This window comes from Papilio xuthus, unplaced genomic scaffold, assembly GCF_000836235.2.
Source record: "Papilio xuthus unplaced genomic scaffold, Pxut_1.1 DF825946.1, whole genome shotgun sequence".
Lineage (NCBI taxonomy): Eukaryota > Metazoa > Arthropoda > Insecta > Lepidoptera > Papilionidae > Papilio > Papilio xuthus.
The window spans coordinates 14,497,800-14,517,191 of NW_013532703.1; the positions used below are offsets into that span (position 1 = coordinate 14,497,800).

Sequence of the window (19,392 nt, forward strand, 5' to 3'; positions counted from 1 at the left end):
TTAAAAATTAAAATAAAAAATATAAGTCTGAATAAAGCTATAATAATAACTTTTGGCACAAAATTATAAATATGTAAAATTATAAAATTGAATACGAAAATAATTACTTTCAAATTAAAAACATTATTTGGTACTTATCTTATACAATTGCGAAATAATATATGTAACATTATATACATATATACAATCGCAACAATTTAACGTAGTTACATTTAGCGATGAGTTGAAATATTGACCTAGTGTAACAATTACTTGTAAGTCATTGTGCGCAAAAACGTTTCGAACACAACCCGGCCGTCCCGTTACCTATGCTAGTTATCACGGGAGACGCTAGCGATGCGATGCTTTTATTTTCTTTTAATATCGTGTCGACATCTTGATACCGTAATTACAACGAAGGATAATATAACGTCATTTTATCGTTCGGTAACTTATCGATCAATGAATGATTTGATTATTTTTTGATAATCACAAATATAGTGTTTGCACATTTCTGGGTTATTTTATTTACCTCTTATTTAATTTTGTAACTTTTTCGCTCATTATAATCAATAGAAAAAAAACTAGGAAACACATCCTCATACTTTAACAAACAACTAGTTGTCGCCCGCGGCTCCTTACGTACAGTAATAGCGAAAAATTAGTAAGTATCCTGGGTGTCCTTCCAGACTATGATCTACATCTATGCTACATTTCAACGAGATCCGTTGAACCGTTTTCGTGATACTTTCTAACAAACATCCATCCATCTATACATTCAAGCTTTCGCATTTATAATATTAGTAAGATCACAGTTACTTAGAGGCAAGTACGTTTATGTTACAACACACCGAATTTTAGTAAAAATTGAGCGAACATTCTCAACAACTACTTTCCAAGTCAAATTACAACGTGCTCGAGATCCTAATAGCATTCATCTATTGTACTCAGCGCCGAAAGAATGTAGATCTTACATACATTACACTTTTAAAATACAAATTCAGTTATTCTCCCTCAACACATAAGGCTCATAATTCTCTGAACTATTTTTAAAGGCGAAGTTCTTTTCGATGATTGGTCGCGTTCCATTTTTAAATAAGCATTTGTTAAGCAAAAGGCATTTTCGCAATGTGTGTTCTTAAAAATTCTACGACTAAAATAGAATATGACACCATCAATATATTGTTAAGGTCACGGTCAACTTTGAACTATCGAATAGAAGTGATTCGGGTTTTTGCATCGATCTTACACCTCACCCAAATTGTACGTGTAGTAGTTTTTCAAACTAACTTATATTATAAATGCGTATGTTTGGATGGATGGATGCTTGTTTGAAGGTATCTCCAGAACGGCTGTATGGATCTCGCTGGAATTTGGCATAGATGTAGAACATAATCTTGAAGAACACATAGGCTACTAATTAAGTTTTTTTAACACCGCGCAGTCGGGGTCGCGGGCTACAGCTAATATGTTTATAAAGTTTAAATTAATGTTATTCCGTAATACCTACTATAAACAGATTTATAGTAGATAAAATACGACACATACACCATAAGATTCATGGTATGTTTACAAGACATTTAGACCCTGTCAAATGTGTAGGCGCAAGAAAATTGTCCTTTATTTCAATTTAGGTCAAAGACAATGCGTATAACAACGAATTACCTTCACGTATTAACATTAAATAGGTAAAAATATGTATGTAGCAACAATTAATTAATTAGATTACTTTAAAAATTGCCAATAAAAAACTATGACTAATCAATGACTTACCTTACAAAGAACTAGATTAATAGATGTAAATTATTGTAAGAAAGAAATGAAAACAAATAATTCAATTTTAACAATTTATTTTTCATGTTTTTTTTACGAAACATAATAAATAAGCCCACGCATAATATTCAGCCTACAAGCTTCCGAGATTAAAACCAAATCTAGCGAATGCGTCATATCTGAGCTATGCTGTTTAGAAAGTTAATGAACTGCCTATACTATTGATAGCGCTCTTGCGAAAATTAACATAGTTAAAGCTGCGAACCTTATTTTATTTTGGCACAGATAAAATTATGTTTTTACGAATAGTACATTTACATGTGTTTAATTAATTAAACACATTTCTAATGTTATATATAAAATTCTCGTGTCACAATTTTCGTTCCCATACTCCTCCGAAACGGCTTGACCGATTCTCATGAAATTTTGTGAGAATATTGAGTAGGTCTGAAAATCGACCAACATCTATTTTTCATCCCCCTAAATGTTAAAGGTTAACCCCTAATTATTTTTTTATTTTTAGATAAACACGCGGACGGAGTCTCGGGCGACAGCTAGTAGTATATAAAAAAGAATTTTTACGTAATAAAAAGTGTTAATTTTTGTATTATCAGTACAAAAATGATGTCATATTGATTAAGTTAATGAGTTTTATTTTCGCATAAATCTATTTAGTAATTGTTTATCAAATAATGTTGTAGACATAAGTTTCCTAAATCCTAATTGCATTTGATTACCTAATATATACTCAAACATTAAACCTATCAGTTAAAATGACTACGTATAATAAATATAAAATCATCAATATATCTCGATATTACTGTGACATAGATATGAGAGCTGTAGAAAGTTAGGCGGAATAAATTTGACCGAAAGTGTACCTGGTACAAATAACATATATGTAAAAGTAACAGATTTGTAGTCCACCATTACATGCATTATGTTATCATATACTTTCAAAATATTAAGTAACATTATTAAATTGTAATTTTATAATAAATTTTGGAATATAATATGTTGACATATAAGTAATAATTGCTATGTGCAGAATTATGCCAGAAACGTGGCATACTGGCCAGTAACCTTTGCCTTTTATATTATGAAAAAGAAAATGAAATGAAAAATGAAAACAGTGTAACAACGCTTTATTTGTCATAATGCATTTTTTTATTAATTGTATAATAAATATTTAAAATGAACAACAAAATAAAGCAAGATTTTACCAATAATAGTTTACAATAATTTTACTAAATGTGAATGTTTGGATGGATGGATGTTTGTTTGTTCAAAGGTATCTCCAGAACTGCTCAACAGATGTGTGTGAAATTTGGCAGAGACGTAGAAAATAGTCTGGAACACATAGGTACGTATTAAGTTTTTTTTTAATGTCGTGGACGGACTCGTGTGCGACTGCTAGTAGATCGTATCTACTACTAATTGTATTGTACAGTTTTAAATCTATACACATCTATTGAAGATTTAATATTTAGTATCTTTCAAATAGTGTGTGGGCTTTATATAATATATTAATCTTGATTATGTCTGAGTCGTTTCTAAAAGTTTTCATAGTAAACTTTCGCTGCTTACAGAAGCTTAAAAGCTTAACTGAATTATAGATTATAAAAAAGGATATGGAATTACTATTGTTCATTTTTGCATTATTTACGGATTAATTACAATTAAAAAAAAAACCTAGAATATACACAATCTAGTTTATGTAAATTGCAACATTAAATAAATTCCAGCTTGATACCTTCACGCGTTTTTTGAGAAAAAGGGTCATGACAGACGGACAAAGAAGTGATTCTATTATATAAGGGTTCCGTTTTTTTTCCTATTAGGTACGGAACCCTAAAAATAGTAGGTCCTACGTTTTGATTAGTATATTTTCTTATCTTAAGATTTAAATATGCACATAATTATGTGATAAGATGAAAGAAGATATCATTTAATGCGAGGCCCATTAAATCTATAATAGAATTTAAATAGAATTTCGCTATCCACTTTAGGCAAAATTAATATTCAAACTTTGATCTTTTACTCTCAGTTCCGTGATCTAAAATTACGCAATTTTTTAACGATTATAGTGAAAATGATATTTGATCTGATTTTGTAGCATTTATAATATATTAAGTCGTTGATGAACGATTGAAACGTAATCGGTATTTATAGATTTTGCGTATCATTTAATCTTTTCTATCTTCGGATATTTTAATAGTGAATAAATACATAATGATATTTGACTAGGACTATTATTTCTTGTAATAGTTTTAATTGTGGCTTATCTTTTAATAGCAGTGAGTACATACGTTTAAATGTGCCTAAAAATCAATTCTAATGGTGGCTTATTTCTCGAAATTCAACTATTATTCTTATATTTCTTTTCATTTCTGATAATAAGCTTTATTCTTTTCTTCTCCATATTAACAGTTTTTTTTTCTATATCATTCTTTTACGTAAAAAAGAGTTACAAAGTTTTTACTACGCGTATAATGATAATCATATTGAAACCTGTCATTTTGCTAAAGATAGGCAAGTCTGTTTATCTCTCAGATTTATATCTTTATTTTGACTTAAGTAATAACTTTTTAGTAAACTATATCGTACTGGTACGATTTCATCAGAACAATGCAATTTATAAAATAAGTAATGTTTCTTTTATTGCACTGAGTTGCGTTCCATCATTCACTCCCACAATCGCGCGTGACCTTTATTAATTTACGTAACATCGTGTGGGTACGAGTGCAGTACGGGCGCAATGCACGCTTTGCAAATAGCGAATTAACTTCTCGTTAACAGTAAAGACTTTATAATTTGTAATTAAGATACGAGCATATAGCTGTCGCCAGCGACTCCGTCCACGCGTAATAAAAAAAAGTAGCCGATATGTTCTTTAGAATATGTTCTAAGTGTATGCCAAATTTCATTAAAATCCGTTTAGTCGTTCCAGAAATAAATACCTTCAAACAAACATCCATCCATCCAAACATTCGAATTTATGATATTAGTAATGTAGTATTACAAACCTACGTACATCTGCGTAATAGGTAAACTTATTGTTTCCATTCTATTAAAAGAAGTTACAGCTAATATCGTCCATTAGTCGTGGGTTTCTGAGACCAAAACCTTCGTGTCAAACATATTGTTATATCTATTTTGTCAAAGATAAGGAAGATGTGTTTTATATAGAAGTTGGTCTCGGAAACCCATATTAAATTATTGCAATTTTTTTAAATTACTTTACTCTAAAATAATTTACTTTACTTCCTTTAACTACAACATTGAAAGAACCCATTTATGACCTTAAGGGACTTTTTGTCATATGATAATTTTCAAGTATCGTATAAAACCATCATACCTTTTTGCGTTAAATATTTAGGATCATACCAAAGTGGTTACTAAGCTATGATCGTAGACATTTAGCGTATAAACCCGCTCCTCTATTCCATTTACTCTCCGGTCACGTATCTAAAGATTGCCAGACAAAGTGTGGATAAAACGGTGCTGTACTTTTTTTAGCAGCCAGACGGTTCAACCAAAACGTCTTGATCCGTTAACAAGCTTATCACTTTCTTGTAAAGAATGTATCATTCTTGTAAGTGCTTAAATATGAGGTCGTTACGAAACACGTTATAACGGAAATTGTCTTTTGTTTTAATTTTTTTATCAATCATCTTTTATTACATGTTTATTTTTTAAGTGTAGTGGCAGCCCTTGATAATTCGACACAAATCTTTTTTCCATCTTTACTTTTTTGGATCTTTCTAAATCTTTTTTGATAATAATTTTTGTATCCCTAGCACGAATTCAAGATACTTTTATGTTACAAAATATACCAACATAAATCTAATTTAAGTATCCATTTTATAGTATTTAACAAAAGATATTATGAATCATGCACGAGTAGTTTATAGCCTACCGTTAGAAACGACTCCCACATACAAATATTACGTTTATCTTCAATAAAAATATTTGGAGGCTCAGAGTGTAAATAAAAAAATATTTATAGCATTTGTCAAATAGCAAGTGTACAACTTCGGTAGCTTCCGAAGCACAAGTGTGGTACAGAAGTGTAGCGTGTTTGTGTAGAGTTGTGCAAGAGAAAACAGTCTTTATAAATAATGAGGCGACCTGTGAACCGCTACCCGGTTATTCATCTGCGGTGTCTTATCAGCCGTTAGCATCGGCTGACATCTCGCGGTTTGCGAATTTTATGACGGATACCCGAGGACGGGAAGTCCTTTTATCTGAACATTTATATGTATACAGTTGACTTGTATTGTTTTATGTCTTCTCAGGTTAATTTTTATAGTTGTTCGAATGCATATATTTCATCGCTAAAGAACTGGTAGATTCTTTTAGATTTGATATTGAAAACTGCCGTACTTTATGGTCAATTAGTTTTTTAGACCATTGTCTATGTATAAAACAAATCATCCCTCTCATTATTTTTGACAAACAATATTTAAAGGGGGATTTTGGTCTCTGAAACCCACTATGACTATGGTAGTGAGTCAGTGTTGCGAAATTAAGTTACATGTCGGATGTAATAACACATGTAGAAAAAGTAAGGATTTTCTAAGTGTTAAACTGAACATAATCATTGGTGCTAAATAGAATTTGACGGGTCCCTCTATATTCAAAATATTGAACTGTGTCGAAGAATTTATCTTTGGATTTTAAGTTGAAAAAACCTCAAAACATTACATAAATCACTAGACAGATTTTCCTGTATACACACAACTCTTTATTATGGGATTTTTTCTACGTCGTCGCCCGTTACCCTATCAGAGACCATTAATCAAATGCTAGTCATAAAGTTTCACGACTGGACAAATGCCTAACCTATCGCAATCTTTTCCTAACCTAGCGAAATCTGCGTAATGTTAATGAAATGCCGTTAGAAAAAAAACTTTACATCTAGATTTATCACTCTTAGAAATAAAGGAAGAACTTTTTCTTAGTGCAACTTTTGTTTGCATTTAAGCTGTTAACGACATTTCAACATTGACTTATTCTGTGATGCAAACTATTTACTTAAGCAGTTAAAAAAAATCTTATAAATTTAGCTGTATGGATGTTTGTTAGAAGATATCTCCAGAATAATACATCTGTATCTCTTATAGCATGGAAGAACGCGTAGGCTACTTACAAAGTATTTTTAACACCTGACGGACGGACTCGCGGGCGACAGCTAGAGTTACATACATTCAAACCAATGCGAAAAAGATAAACATGTTTACGGTAATGTATAAAACAAAAATTAGAATTTTAGTCGTTAGAAATTTAAACTTCATTTTTAATACCGTGTCAATTATATTCGCATAAAGCTAGCGCGTTGTCTCAGATTTCTCAGTTTAACTATTAAATGTACTTACATAATCACAATGGTAGCTTTCACTAAAACCGCGTATAAACACAGTTTTGTTTACTTCCTAATGCTTGTGTTACATAATCCTAATTAATTAGTGCCCCAAAAAATTAGCAATAACAATAAAAAGTATATTAACACTTCTCGAATTGACTCAACCAGTGAAAAGACGTAATTTTAACGTATATTAATACAAAGTTAAGATGTTGATAATACTTAAACTTTAAGTCTATGATAATGAGGAGTTTATAAAAACTTGATTAACAAGCTTGAATTGTAAATTGTTGTTTTAAAGAATGGTAATATTAGGTTATCCTAAAATTACTATCAAAATATAATAAAAATTGTAATAGTCAAAATTCTCAAGTTAAGTAATGTGTTAAATACAAGAGAAAGAGTATTAAATACAAGAGATATAGTTAGTAAATGGACTTGTTCCACGAGTTTACATAAAGCCGTCTGACCTCGTTTTGTTTGACATTGAAAGTGACTGGAATCGGGCGAATGAGTGTCAAAATTGTACCAAACTATACAGCACATGGAAGTTATAATTATTTACTACTATCTCCCTTCTTTTTTTATCAGAAGGTGGCAAACGAGCAAGCGGCCACCTAAAATCGCTGAAATAGCGAAGTGCCCGTTGCCCATAGACATACGCAATTGCATATTCGTTGCCTACCTTTAATCGACGGAGGAGAGGATGCACAGAAAGAAAAAATCTTTTCCCTTTCCATGCATCCTCTCATCCGGAAAGTCCACTTCCACTTTCCATCCTTTCCTTATGAGAAAAAGTGTGGGAAGGGAAAGAGGACTAAATTAGGCCTCCGGGACGCACACTCATCAGACGAAACGCGGAATTGCTTCCACTTGACGCCTATCTTCTGTATGGTGGTATTTCACCGGGCGAGCCGGGACAATTCGTGCGAAGATGTTAAAGCGGGCTCTATCACTGTTAAGTTCTATCTAATATCTTAAACTTTCGTCATAATGATTATTCTATACCATTTCAAAGAGACAAAGAGAGAGATCTAAGATTTCTTGTTATGAAAATCGTGTAATATCACACAAAACAAAATCTGGTGAACCTTTGTCTTTAAGCACATCTACAACCTTTTATTTTTATTGCAAATATCTAAGGGCAATTGTAACTGTGGCATAAGGTTAATGCTTGGTCATTTTGAAGTTAATTCATTGTAATATAAAAATTAAATTCAGCGCCTGACGTTAACGTATGACTTAACATTAACTCGGTTGTTTAGTCTTAGCATATGAGTTACTCTTTATAATTTCAACCCGGATATTAATCATGTGTTAATTACATTTGTAATCACAAATAAATTCTCACATGTAATATGAGCGAGTGACACGTACTGATGCCGTAGTAATGAGTGTACTGAATTGCATCACAGTTATTCCTCTTGATAGTTCTCTTTGTTTTATATGACCTATGGTTAACTAGTTTTGGTCTTAACCACAATTGATTGAGTGGAAAAAATTAAGGTTTTCTTTCTGGTACAGTTTAGTTAGTTTGAATTACTAGAACCTTACATGAAGGTTATTGCAGATTTTAAAGTTACTAAAATAAGAGAAATCTGTCTAGAAAATTTATGATGTTATTTTCTGATTTCAAACCTAGAAACGTTAAGTAATAGCATGAATGGATAATATAGGATTATCCTACAAAAGTTTAGGGCTGAATATATTGGCACAAGATCATAGCTTTATAAGGAAAACAAAGATAAATTTATTTTATGTTGCTAAAAATGCATTTACATAGGTTTTTGTAAATGTCTTAAATAATATGCGATTCAACCACCACAAAAATATTAATATAACAGTTAATTATCATTCAATTTTATATTGTTCTTAAATTTCAAGGATTTTTTATTATATTAGCATAATTTTTCGGTTTTACCTTGGCGTAGATATTGAAGAGGAACGAGACAGGTTCGTTTTAGTCTTGAACCTCAACACCTTGTGATTTCGTAAATCCATGATTACAACAAATGTACGAACAGATGAACACAACCCACACACGACCACTCACTCACCGCGCACTTTTAATACTACTGTAACAATTAGAACAAACTATAATGCAATCTTATTAACATAAAAATTTCAAGTTTTAGCCTTACACTGGAACCGTCAGTAGCGAATTACAATGAAGGGTTGGGAAATCTCACTTCTACTTGCAAACAAAGTGCTTGGGGTGAAAGAGATAGTTGCGGTTCAGTTGTTTTGTTGAAATTTTGACTTGGTGTCGTAAGTGTTGATGTTCACTTGTTACATAGCCTTTCTTTTCTCACAGATTATTAATTACTTTATTTGAGATTTTACTTTATAACGCTTTGTTCATTTTTGTTTTTTATGAGTCTAAAATTACAATTATTTGCATACTTTATGTTATGTTTTGTATTACGTTTTCATATTTCAGTATGACGTAAATTTTCAACAACGTAAATGTAGGTAGATAGATTTATTTTGATGTTGTAGCGGAAGGGTACTTTGAAAACTCGCAAGTTCGGAGAGGGTACTTGGCCACAGTCGCATAGCAGACATATAACAGATCAAATGATTTCGCATTAGAAAAGATTGTTGCTTTGATTTGTAAACATCGCGTTTAGATATTATATGCTTTGTAGATTAATAAGAGAATGGAAAAAAATAATACGAAAATTATTTTCGAATTCCACCAAAAAAAAATCATAATGTTTGTTGGCTTGTAAAAATTTAATGTTTGGTAAAAAACCAGAAATTTGACTATCATTAAACTTTACTACTATAAAAACTGGACACTTTACTGTCCTGAATTTTAAACACTACATTTAAATATACGCGCAGATCGTGTGAATAATTTGAAGACAGCTACACTGGACTGTTAACAAAACATCTTGCACGTATTTAGTTTGATTCATTCCAAAAGATAGCAAAGAGATTTAGCCTAATTGAAAACTAGGAAGTGGCATCGGTGTTTAGTCTAAAGGCGTAGAAATAGGAGTTGGTGGGCGATACACGTACGTGATAGGACAGCGGTTCTTTTGTACTAGAATAGGACAAGTGATGACAACCAGAAACCCGTATATAAACCTACTTAAATTACAATTACTAAGCAAGGAGCTATCACATTTACTTGGCAAAAATCCAGTGAATAGAAAAACAATTAATTATTTTTATTTTGTATTCATGATTAATAATACATCTTGTAAATAAAAGAGATTATGACTCTACTAGTCGCAAAAATAATGTTATGTTTGGCAGATAGATGGCGTTAGTTCACCGTAATTCATTAGAATAAAACTCATCGCTCAAAGTGTCTCATTCAAATATCAATGCATACAACACACATTAACGTATTATATAATCCAGTCGCGAGTCAGTAGCGCGATTTGACCGGACCCTACATTTCAGTATCGCTCCGTTATAAATCGCGCTTTGAATTTGAATGTAAACACCGAACTTACTTTAACGAACACGCTATAACTGTTTACGAATACAAACCGATTTCTAAATCGTATGTACTTATTATCTGGAAATTATTCAATAAAATTATCAACAAAAAATTAATAATTATAATATAAAGTATTTATTAGACACGGAATGTCTTCATAAAATTATTTTTTTATGTATTTAGTTATATGTATTGACAACTCTTATCATTACATTATCTGTTATTAAAATAAATAATATTAAAATGAACACAAATAAATGTAATAATGATTCGATTTAATGCTGCGTTGATAAGGAGATGACACTATTACACACAATTCACGTTTAAACGTGATTCTAGATTTCAAGATATATGACGAAACAAAGCTATGATCTGCATATGAATTGCCGATAGATGGCGGTTATTTAAGGAGTCTGGGAAATAGTCGGAGTTTATATATTTTCTATTACTAAAGCTTATGTGATAAGTTTTAAACGGTTGTAAACATATTTGTTATTATTGATTAATTTCTGTAATTCCGTTGTTTTTTTTTAAATATTAGTACTCTATCTTATAATCTTTACTAATATTAAACAGAAAGATTTGATTGTTTTCATTGAATAAGATCCAAAACTGAACCGATTTGAATCATTCTTTTAGTGTTGGGAAGCTACAATAACCCTTACGGTGATACGGGTTAACTGCATTTATTCATAGATTTTTTAATTAAGCGCAGATGGAGTCTCGGGTATCATTCTAGTATATTATACTTCCAAAGTAATACAATAAAAATCCCAAAATAAAATCTACATAACAAAAACTTTTAATTAACTCCAAATATAGACACATTATCTACCCACGTATCAATCTAGTTTATATTAACTGCGTATAAAATTGCGTGAAGAAATCGTTTTTAAAAACAATTTAGTGTCTTTTAATTCAGGATTAATTGTTATGAGGACAGAAGCCTATAAGTGGGAGAAGCGATGCTATCGTCAGACACGCGAGACACGAGACACGAAGCTATCGTCTCTCACCGTCACATTTCAGTCAATCAACAGACAGACAGATCTAGATCTTTATTGAAACACTAAGGAGCTTACTTTAGTATGTTCTCGACACAAACATAACATTCGTGTCTCGAAAGGTATCTTTATTTTGTGTAATTTAATGATTCTATCCACAGGTAGTAAAGTCATGTCAACAACATTTTCTTTTAAGCTGTTTTAAATTCAATTAAAGCAAAGACTCATTGCTATTAAAGGCACCGAATAAGACATTATTTTCGTTGTTAACATCGAAATTGCCTAAAAGCAATTGGATTTTTAGGCTTGTCATAAATTCTAGACTAATATATTAAAATAGGGAACTACTTATAGTTTTATATACTTTTTATTACTTTTATTTAACGGGCCTGACATATTTTAATTCAGTGAATTAAGGAACGTTTTTCTTAAATCATTGTCTGCTCTATCACTCGCAACAATTTTATTTATTCATTATCACGTTTTCAACACTCGTGTAGTATCACTATAATCTTGTAAGACAGATGTCGCTACTTGTGAATTAAAACAATTTGCAATGTTAATTATGGTCGTATATCTCACAAGAAATGGAGAGACACATCACTACAAAGTCAGGCGAAAACAACTCAATTTAAAAAGGTTGTGTTTTTAAATAATACTTCTAAATATCATCGAGTTTATAATTATAACACATGTATAAAACAATACCATAACTACAATTTTAATATCAACAGGAAATTAAAGGTTAATCTGAGGTCAAATAGCACCTAAAGTATTTAATACGTATGACCTTTTATAACCTTTGTGTCACTTGTATATGATTTTGTTTAATATAATTTTTTCCCGATGTCTATTTTATCTTTACTTCAATTAAAACTTAGAAAGTATGATTGTAAGTTACTTAAAGTAAACGCAATTTAGTTATTTTCTACGGATGGTCTTCATATGACATCAAAAGTAGTATAAAAATATTGACCTATGTATAAATAACTCAAATTATATTTTTTTAGACGTTCACATCCTGTTTGCAATTGTCCGCTTATTTTTACATATAACATGTCAATTTCACCTGATTAGTATTCAGAGGTGCGAATATAAATACGTTTCTTTTATGCCTATCACGTCACGTTCACGCGGAGGCTACGTCATAGAGCTAAACGTACGTAATTAGGTAAGAATCGTTTCGTAACAAACTATCGATTCTGGAGTATTCGATCTATGTTTGAAAAAGAATATATCCGTTTTGATAAAAGATATTTACAGGAGCTTAACAAAAACAAAATTTAAATTATATTGCTGTTTAAAATATCAATTGAAAAATAAAAATTATTAATGTTATACATCAATCAGTGAAAGAGACATCAGTCATATAAAAGATTGCTTAATAGTGATTCTCTATTATGGCTGCCGATTAATCAGATTGTGGGTAAAAGTGGGTTTCCAATTTTACTGTATGAATGATATATTCAAGATTTTATCGAGTATTTTAACGTCAAACAAATGACATGCGTCGGTCGCACAATTTAATAGAACTTAAATATACCAATCAAGTACAATATAAGGGACTGAACTTCGCAAAATCATGCTGAGTAAGAGCGCTTGTCACTTCGTTGTGTCGTTCGTATAATAAAGATTTAAAATTTGTATAAGCGTAAAATAAATCAAGATTGTGCTCTTTGTGATCGGCGAACAAATGCATTCTGTGTTCGCGATGACTTTGTATTATTCGCGGTGTAAAATAAATCGAAGTATGACATACGTTTTGTATAGAGCGAATTGAAGTGGGCGCTCTACTGACTTTATTACTCTTTGCGATCGATCGAGGCATTCGATGTGTCCTGTAACACTTCCATTGAATGCTTGACATACAGACGACCAGTGTTCCCAGAACTCACACTATACGACAAGACAGTGGACATTCAAATATACATTTTAGATTTTATTGGAAGGCTTATCGAGGATTTTAAAAATAGTTTCAATAGTAAGTACAATTTGATGCAAAAATGCAATTTTGTAATAACATACATTATCTAAATAATTTGGTGAAATATATAAACAACGATCTAAATAAATTGCGTTCTCTAATTAAGCAAACCTGTGCTGACTGCGTCAAAAACTTGTCAAAGGAGGCAATCCTTTACTATGTTACGTACCTAAAACAAAGAAACATTAATTAGTAATGCGAAAAATAAAGTTGTAAAAACAAAATACAGCATTTAGTAAAGTTGCTGACAAAACTTATAATATAGGACTATCCTATTTAGTGTCTTCTTCGGTTAACAGGTACAAAAAAGCTCCTATCAAACAATAAGGTTCCAAACTCGAAAGGAAGCTTGAAAAAACTAATTTACCAATTAAGTTTTTACTTCCTCAAAGCGTGTAATGTGTAACATCGTTATTTTATCGCCTACCACTTATCATAATGAACAGTTTATAAATGAATAGCTTTTTATACGTGATAGCTATCTAATATCAACTGGAAACTGGTATAAGTCCGCGGTCTCAACGTCCGTCAACTGCTTCACGGTTCGAAATAATATGATTTATGACTTCAATCATTCATCGACATTGTGTTTTATGAGCATTCAATTACGATTTAAATTTGTTTAACAGATTGATTGATAAGTGTTTAAATTTTTATAAGGTAATAAGTTTATGAGGTAGTTCGTGCAGTGAAAGTTGAGTTTTTATGTCGACTGTAAAACGAATCCACGTGCTCCATTCTCGTGATACTTGTGTTAATAATAATAGTCTAATCAACATGATATATGTAGATATAGATCAATTTATATTTCTTGTTTGAAATAATAATGAATTATATCAACAAGCAATAATTTTGTATTAATATTTAATATTTTCCGTATAAAAAATGCGTAAGAAATAACTTCAGATATACCGTTGTAGAGCTCAGTAATTCAATAGATTTTTGACTTTCTTTGACATCTCTGATATTATTGATTTGTTCAAAAAGCGCAATAGGTCACAGTTGATTTGTCTGCAAAGCGAGTCACGTTGACTCATGACGTCCCTTTAGTTCCGGTCGAATCATTTCCGTAGACACAATAACGTATTAAATTGAATTCCTAAGAATCAGTTTGAACACGTTTATTGTTAACTTATTGTTTACAGCATTGATTAGTAGTAAGAACTATTTTAACTACAATAGTATTTGTTATATTAGCTGTTGTAATATTTTATAATCTACTTCTTCTAATATAAGGCGATCAAAGTTGCCTTTTCATGAGTCTCTTGTTTATTAGATGTCAGAAGCAATTTCTACATAGTTTTGCTATTATAACTGTAAATCTTGAAGTATCTTCTGCTTATTATATTACCTAATTAGCTGTCGCCCTTGATTCCGTCGAATTACGTCGAGATCTGTTGAGTTGTTCTAGAGATATCTTCTAACAAACATGCATCCATCCATCTACACTTACGACTTTATAATATTAGTTATTTATATGTTGACTAATCTAACCCACATTACCCAAAACAATGTCTCACGTCATGTTAACAACAGCTTTACTAAGCCGAGTGTTGTTTAATAAATCATTAATATTAAACTCATCCCGAACTCGAGCAGAGATATTTCTTGTGCTTCGTCTGTCCATCTGTTGCATCATAGACATGACGCCCGCTGACTTTTGACTAATGGACTGCTTTGGTGCCTTGTTTTAACGTGCTTAGACGACGTCAGATAATTAGAATAATCTTAAAATTATTTTTAACACATTAACTGCCGTACCTCACACCAAAAAGAAATCTCCTTTGGGCTTATGACTGTCTTATTCGATCATAGGATGTAGATATAAAAATTGTTAGTGGAACTATTACGAAATAGAATTTAGCACAAGCGGCACTTCACAGTGTTAACATTCCGCGGCCGCGGGGAAATGAGAAAATTGCATCGTGACAACAGAACTACTAGCGAGATAAACTCACTAGGTTAAATAAGTAGGATTACCCTAACTTTCTTAACTTTCGCGACGTTGAAGCATATAAGAAAATGTCATCAAATTTCTACCATAATGAAATTGTACTAGTTTATGGATGTACCTGACTCAGATTAAAGTCGATTTCGACAGAAAATGTTATGATAATGTCAATCAAACAACAAAACATGAAAAAAAAGGGTTACAAACTGTTTCGTGTCGTGAAAAATTGTAAAATTATTTAGTGCCGTACACTCCCCAAAGGATATTAATTATTATATTAAACTTTAAAGTAATAAAAATAGAGTTGAAAATGTTACAACAATTGTGTTTTTCCTAGCCGTTCCGCTGTGTGATTCGGTGTAGCATGTTCGGCAGATATATGAATGTGATTTTCACCGCATTTCTCTTAGTTACTTTCCAAGCCTGGTTGAATAACCCTCGTTAACGCATCGCGTAATTACGTCAATCTAGGAACACACAAAAGTGGACACAAACTGGCCACTCCTGTTCTATTATTCCATAATACGCAAGTATGTAAGTTAATATGTTATAACATCGCTTATGTATTTTCTAATCCGATAAAATATCGTTAGATTTTCAATTATGTATTTGATTTCATGTACCGTGGGTTTCTGAGACTATAGTCTCGGTGTAAAAAGTATTGTTATCTCTGTTTTATAAGAGATAATTTTGGTCTCAGAAACCAACGGTTAGCCTGTTAAGATGTACTTTAATGTCTATTATTTTTCTATAATAAATATTTTCGTATCCAAATATCAATGGGTACAAACGACTTCATTTAAGAATTATAATACATACATCTGAGATTCATTCTAGACATCTAACCGCTAAGTGTCTGCGACACCACAATGCAGCCTTGTGCCCTAGATACGAACCGAGAAAGTCATCAACTATTAAAATTTTCTTCATGGAAACATTAAAGTTTCTCCGACTTTACTAAAACTTAGGCTCTTAACACATATATCATTCTAATTTTTCATTGAACTAAGGCCGGTTGACACTAAAAGAAATGGAAAGTCTACGTTTAGAAAATGTGCTAATACTATAGATATTTGTCAATCTAAGTGTGAAATGTTTGTCTACATTGCGTTTTCTATCTTTCAAGTCAATGATAATATTAGTCTGGCATTTTAGAAATGCTTGCGAAAGAATATAAAAATAACAATAGTTTTAGAATCCATATTATTAAAAATGAATTCTCAGATCTTTAAGTTTTTTCTATCAATTGAAAAAAAAACTCTTGATTGAGATTAATTCTTCCTACCTGAATTAGCATCAATTGTGGTGGTTGACTATGGCCTAGTCAACTTAGTCTACTCCGAGCCCCTCACGTGGCTATCGTTCCCATTTAAAAAATATTGTTGCTTTAAAAATCTGTCTTATAGCCTATTTATATTATACTTAGCAGCCAGCCGCGCAGTGAAATGCTGATCTTAAAGTAAACTAGGTTTAAATATCGCGGCAACGAGAACAGAAAGGGAACTTGCATATAACTGGTGTAAATTTAACAGACAAGATACGCTCCTTTGTCCCACATTTAGCTTTCCCTAGATCTTGTCTTACGAAACGAAAGTCTCAAGAGAACGTTTATTTGTATAAGATTTATATTGCCATCTATCGATGTAAACAACAAATACTATTACAAAAACTAGCACAGATTATATAAAACTTATAATGTAAAATAGTAATAAAAATTTTGAGAGAAAATACTAGTGTGTTTAATGTCTTTTATTAATTGATTCCATAGCCAAAAAAGAAACGCAAACTCTAGTTACTATCTAAAATTACCATCGTTTGATTTAAACACGCCATTTGGAGTCTATCCTTACCAGGCCAATTGTGTGGGCTACTAAAAAAGTATAAGCATTTAATCTCTGTCAATAATTCAATTAATTTGTGATCTTTACATTATTATTTAACCAAAACATATGTAAATTAGTAAGTTTCTTAACAAGTAATTGATTACAACTTTATTGAGTAAGAAGCAATCAATATTAGCCAATGTCTTTGACCTTTTGAATGGTGTTTTTCTTCAGATAATGCGACGTTTCTATTCATTTATTTTGTTTAAGATGTTTTGTTGTTAAGTGTTGCATATAAAGTGTTTTGCGACATACTAAGATCTTAATAAGTCTTATAATCATTGGGCTCAATTTAAGTTTTAATTAGTATAATATAATTGTAAATTTTATCTATCGTATTCATTTATTTATCATATTTTTAATAAAGTACATTTCATATTAAAAAAAAAATATATAAAACATATTATATTAAAAATAGAACACCACCGGCTGCGGAATCCCATGACTCAAACAACCAGTGGTCATGGCTGCAGAGACAGAAACCTTCTCACGATGCGTGCGGTTCTAGGATAACAGAGCTTCTTTAGATGTTGGTCGAAGATCTTCGCTATCAGTCTATTCACCGATACGACTATCGGAATAATGGCAGTCGATCTCATACGCCACATGGCGGTAACCTCGTGAGCCTCGTGTAATTGTAAATATTATTATAATTGTGGAAAAATACAATAAACTAATAAGTCACCGTTATTACTTCTAGAATAATGCAATGAGTTTCAAAAAATGTTGAGATATAAAACAGTAGAGGAAAGGACTTAAAAGATTTTATTTAATAAAGTTCGATAAAGACGTAGATTAAACCAGCTAAATCGAATTTATTAAATCGATTATGCACTTGGCTCAATGACGAAGACTACGGGGGCAGCGAGAGGTCGTCCGGTTTTGCCGAAATTGGAATAAACAAGTTTACAAAATGTCACATAATCGTAAAACCATTTGGTGCGTGTCAACGTGTGCCAGCTAGCAACAACAAACATCTAAATGACCAGAGACTATCTGCATAATACGCGATTTTTTTAATGGCAACATTAACTTTGGATCTCATTTACGACTGGACTTTTTGGTTACTTAAAGAAGAAAAATAAATTTAAAAAGATACTTACATGTTTTCTACAGTAATTATTTTATGTAATACAAATACAATCTCTAATTTTTAAAGAATATATTCTGCATTTATAAGTAAGAACATTCTCGAATGCATCGTTTTTTTTTCTAATACGAAGATGACAAGGATTGTTGAAAATTTTACGGATGAAATCTAAAGATGATGTTTAAAAAATGTCGCATTCTAAGATTTTTATTTTTCTGTTCCAAATACAATTTACACAAAAAAACTGTAATGTACGGAGAAAAAAATATTTCCATAAAATCTCTTTATCATTCTTTTTCAATAAAATGTACAATTATTTGCAAATTTTATTTTAAATCGATCTAATTTACATATTACTACTTTTTTATTATCGCCAGTTGTATTTGAAAAGAGTTATCTTTTACTATCGAGTTTATTAATCAAAATGCTTATTGAATCGATTTTTAAATCGATTATACTTTCTAATATCGATACTTCAAATATGATGTAGGCGGTTAACATATCTGATTAATAGAGCCCGCGGGATAGTTCATCTTCATACAAGAGTAATCGTATTTGATGCTTATTCGAGCACGGGAAATTTTAATTTGCTTTTCAAACAGACTCAGTAATAAACGTCCATATGAATAGAAGTCACTCATTCACCTGTCACTTAACCTTCAAATATTTATTGAAGCACAAAAGAAAACGTTAATCTTAAGTTAGTTTTAAACATGACAACTTAGTTTCATAACTTATAGACCCTTAATATTAGACATAGGAAACGTAGGACTTTAACCGTTCACTCCACAATAGATTAGGTTATTTAACCCTTAATTTGGCAATGTATGTTTTTTTACGTTTTATAAGCTAGCGCTTGCCCACGATCCCACCTGGTGAAGTGGAGATTTGGTCGAAAGATGGTACGCG

General features: G+C 31.3%; 1 protein-coding gene across 4 annotated transcripts in view; it reads right to left on the bottom strand.

Moving 5' to 3' along the window:
* exp (expansion) overlaps positions 1-19,392 on the bottom strand; it is a 107,682-nt gene that overhangs the window by 61,196 nt on the left and 27,094 nt on the right. Inside the window, exon 1 of one of the 4 annotated variants that reach the window (XR_001228209.1) lies at positions 9,039-9,161. The exons of 2 other annotated variants lie outside the window; for them this stretch is intronic. Coding sequence is in view for 1 of the 2 variants with exons in the window: in XM_013321276.1 (XP_013176730.1) it covers positions 9,039-9,118 (80 nt within the window). In the remaining variant the exon portion in view is untranslated. Of the gene's footprint in view, positions 1-9,038; positions 9,163-19,392 lie in introns of those variants that run through there. One more of the 4 variants, XM_013321276.1, reaches the window with a different exon arrangement.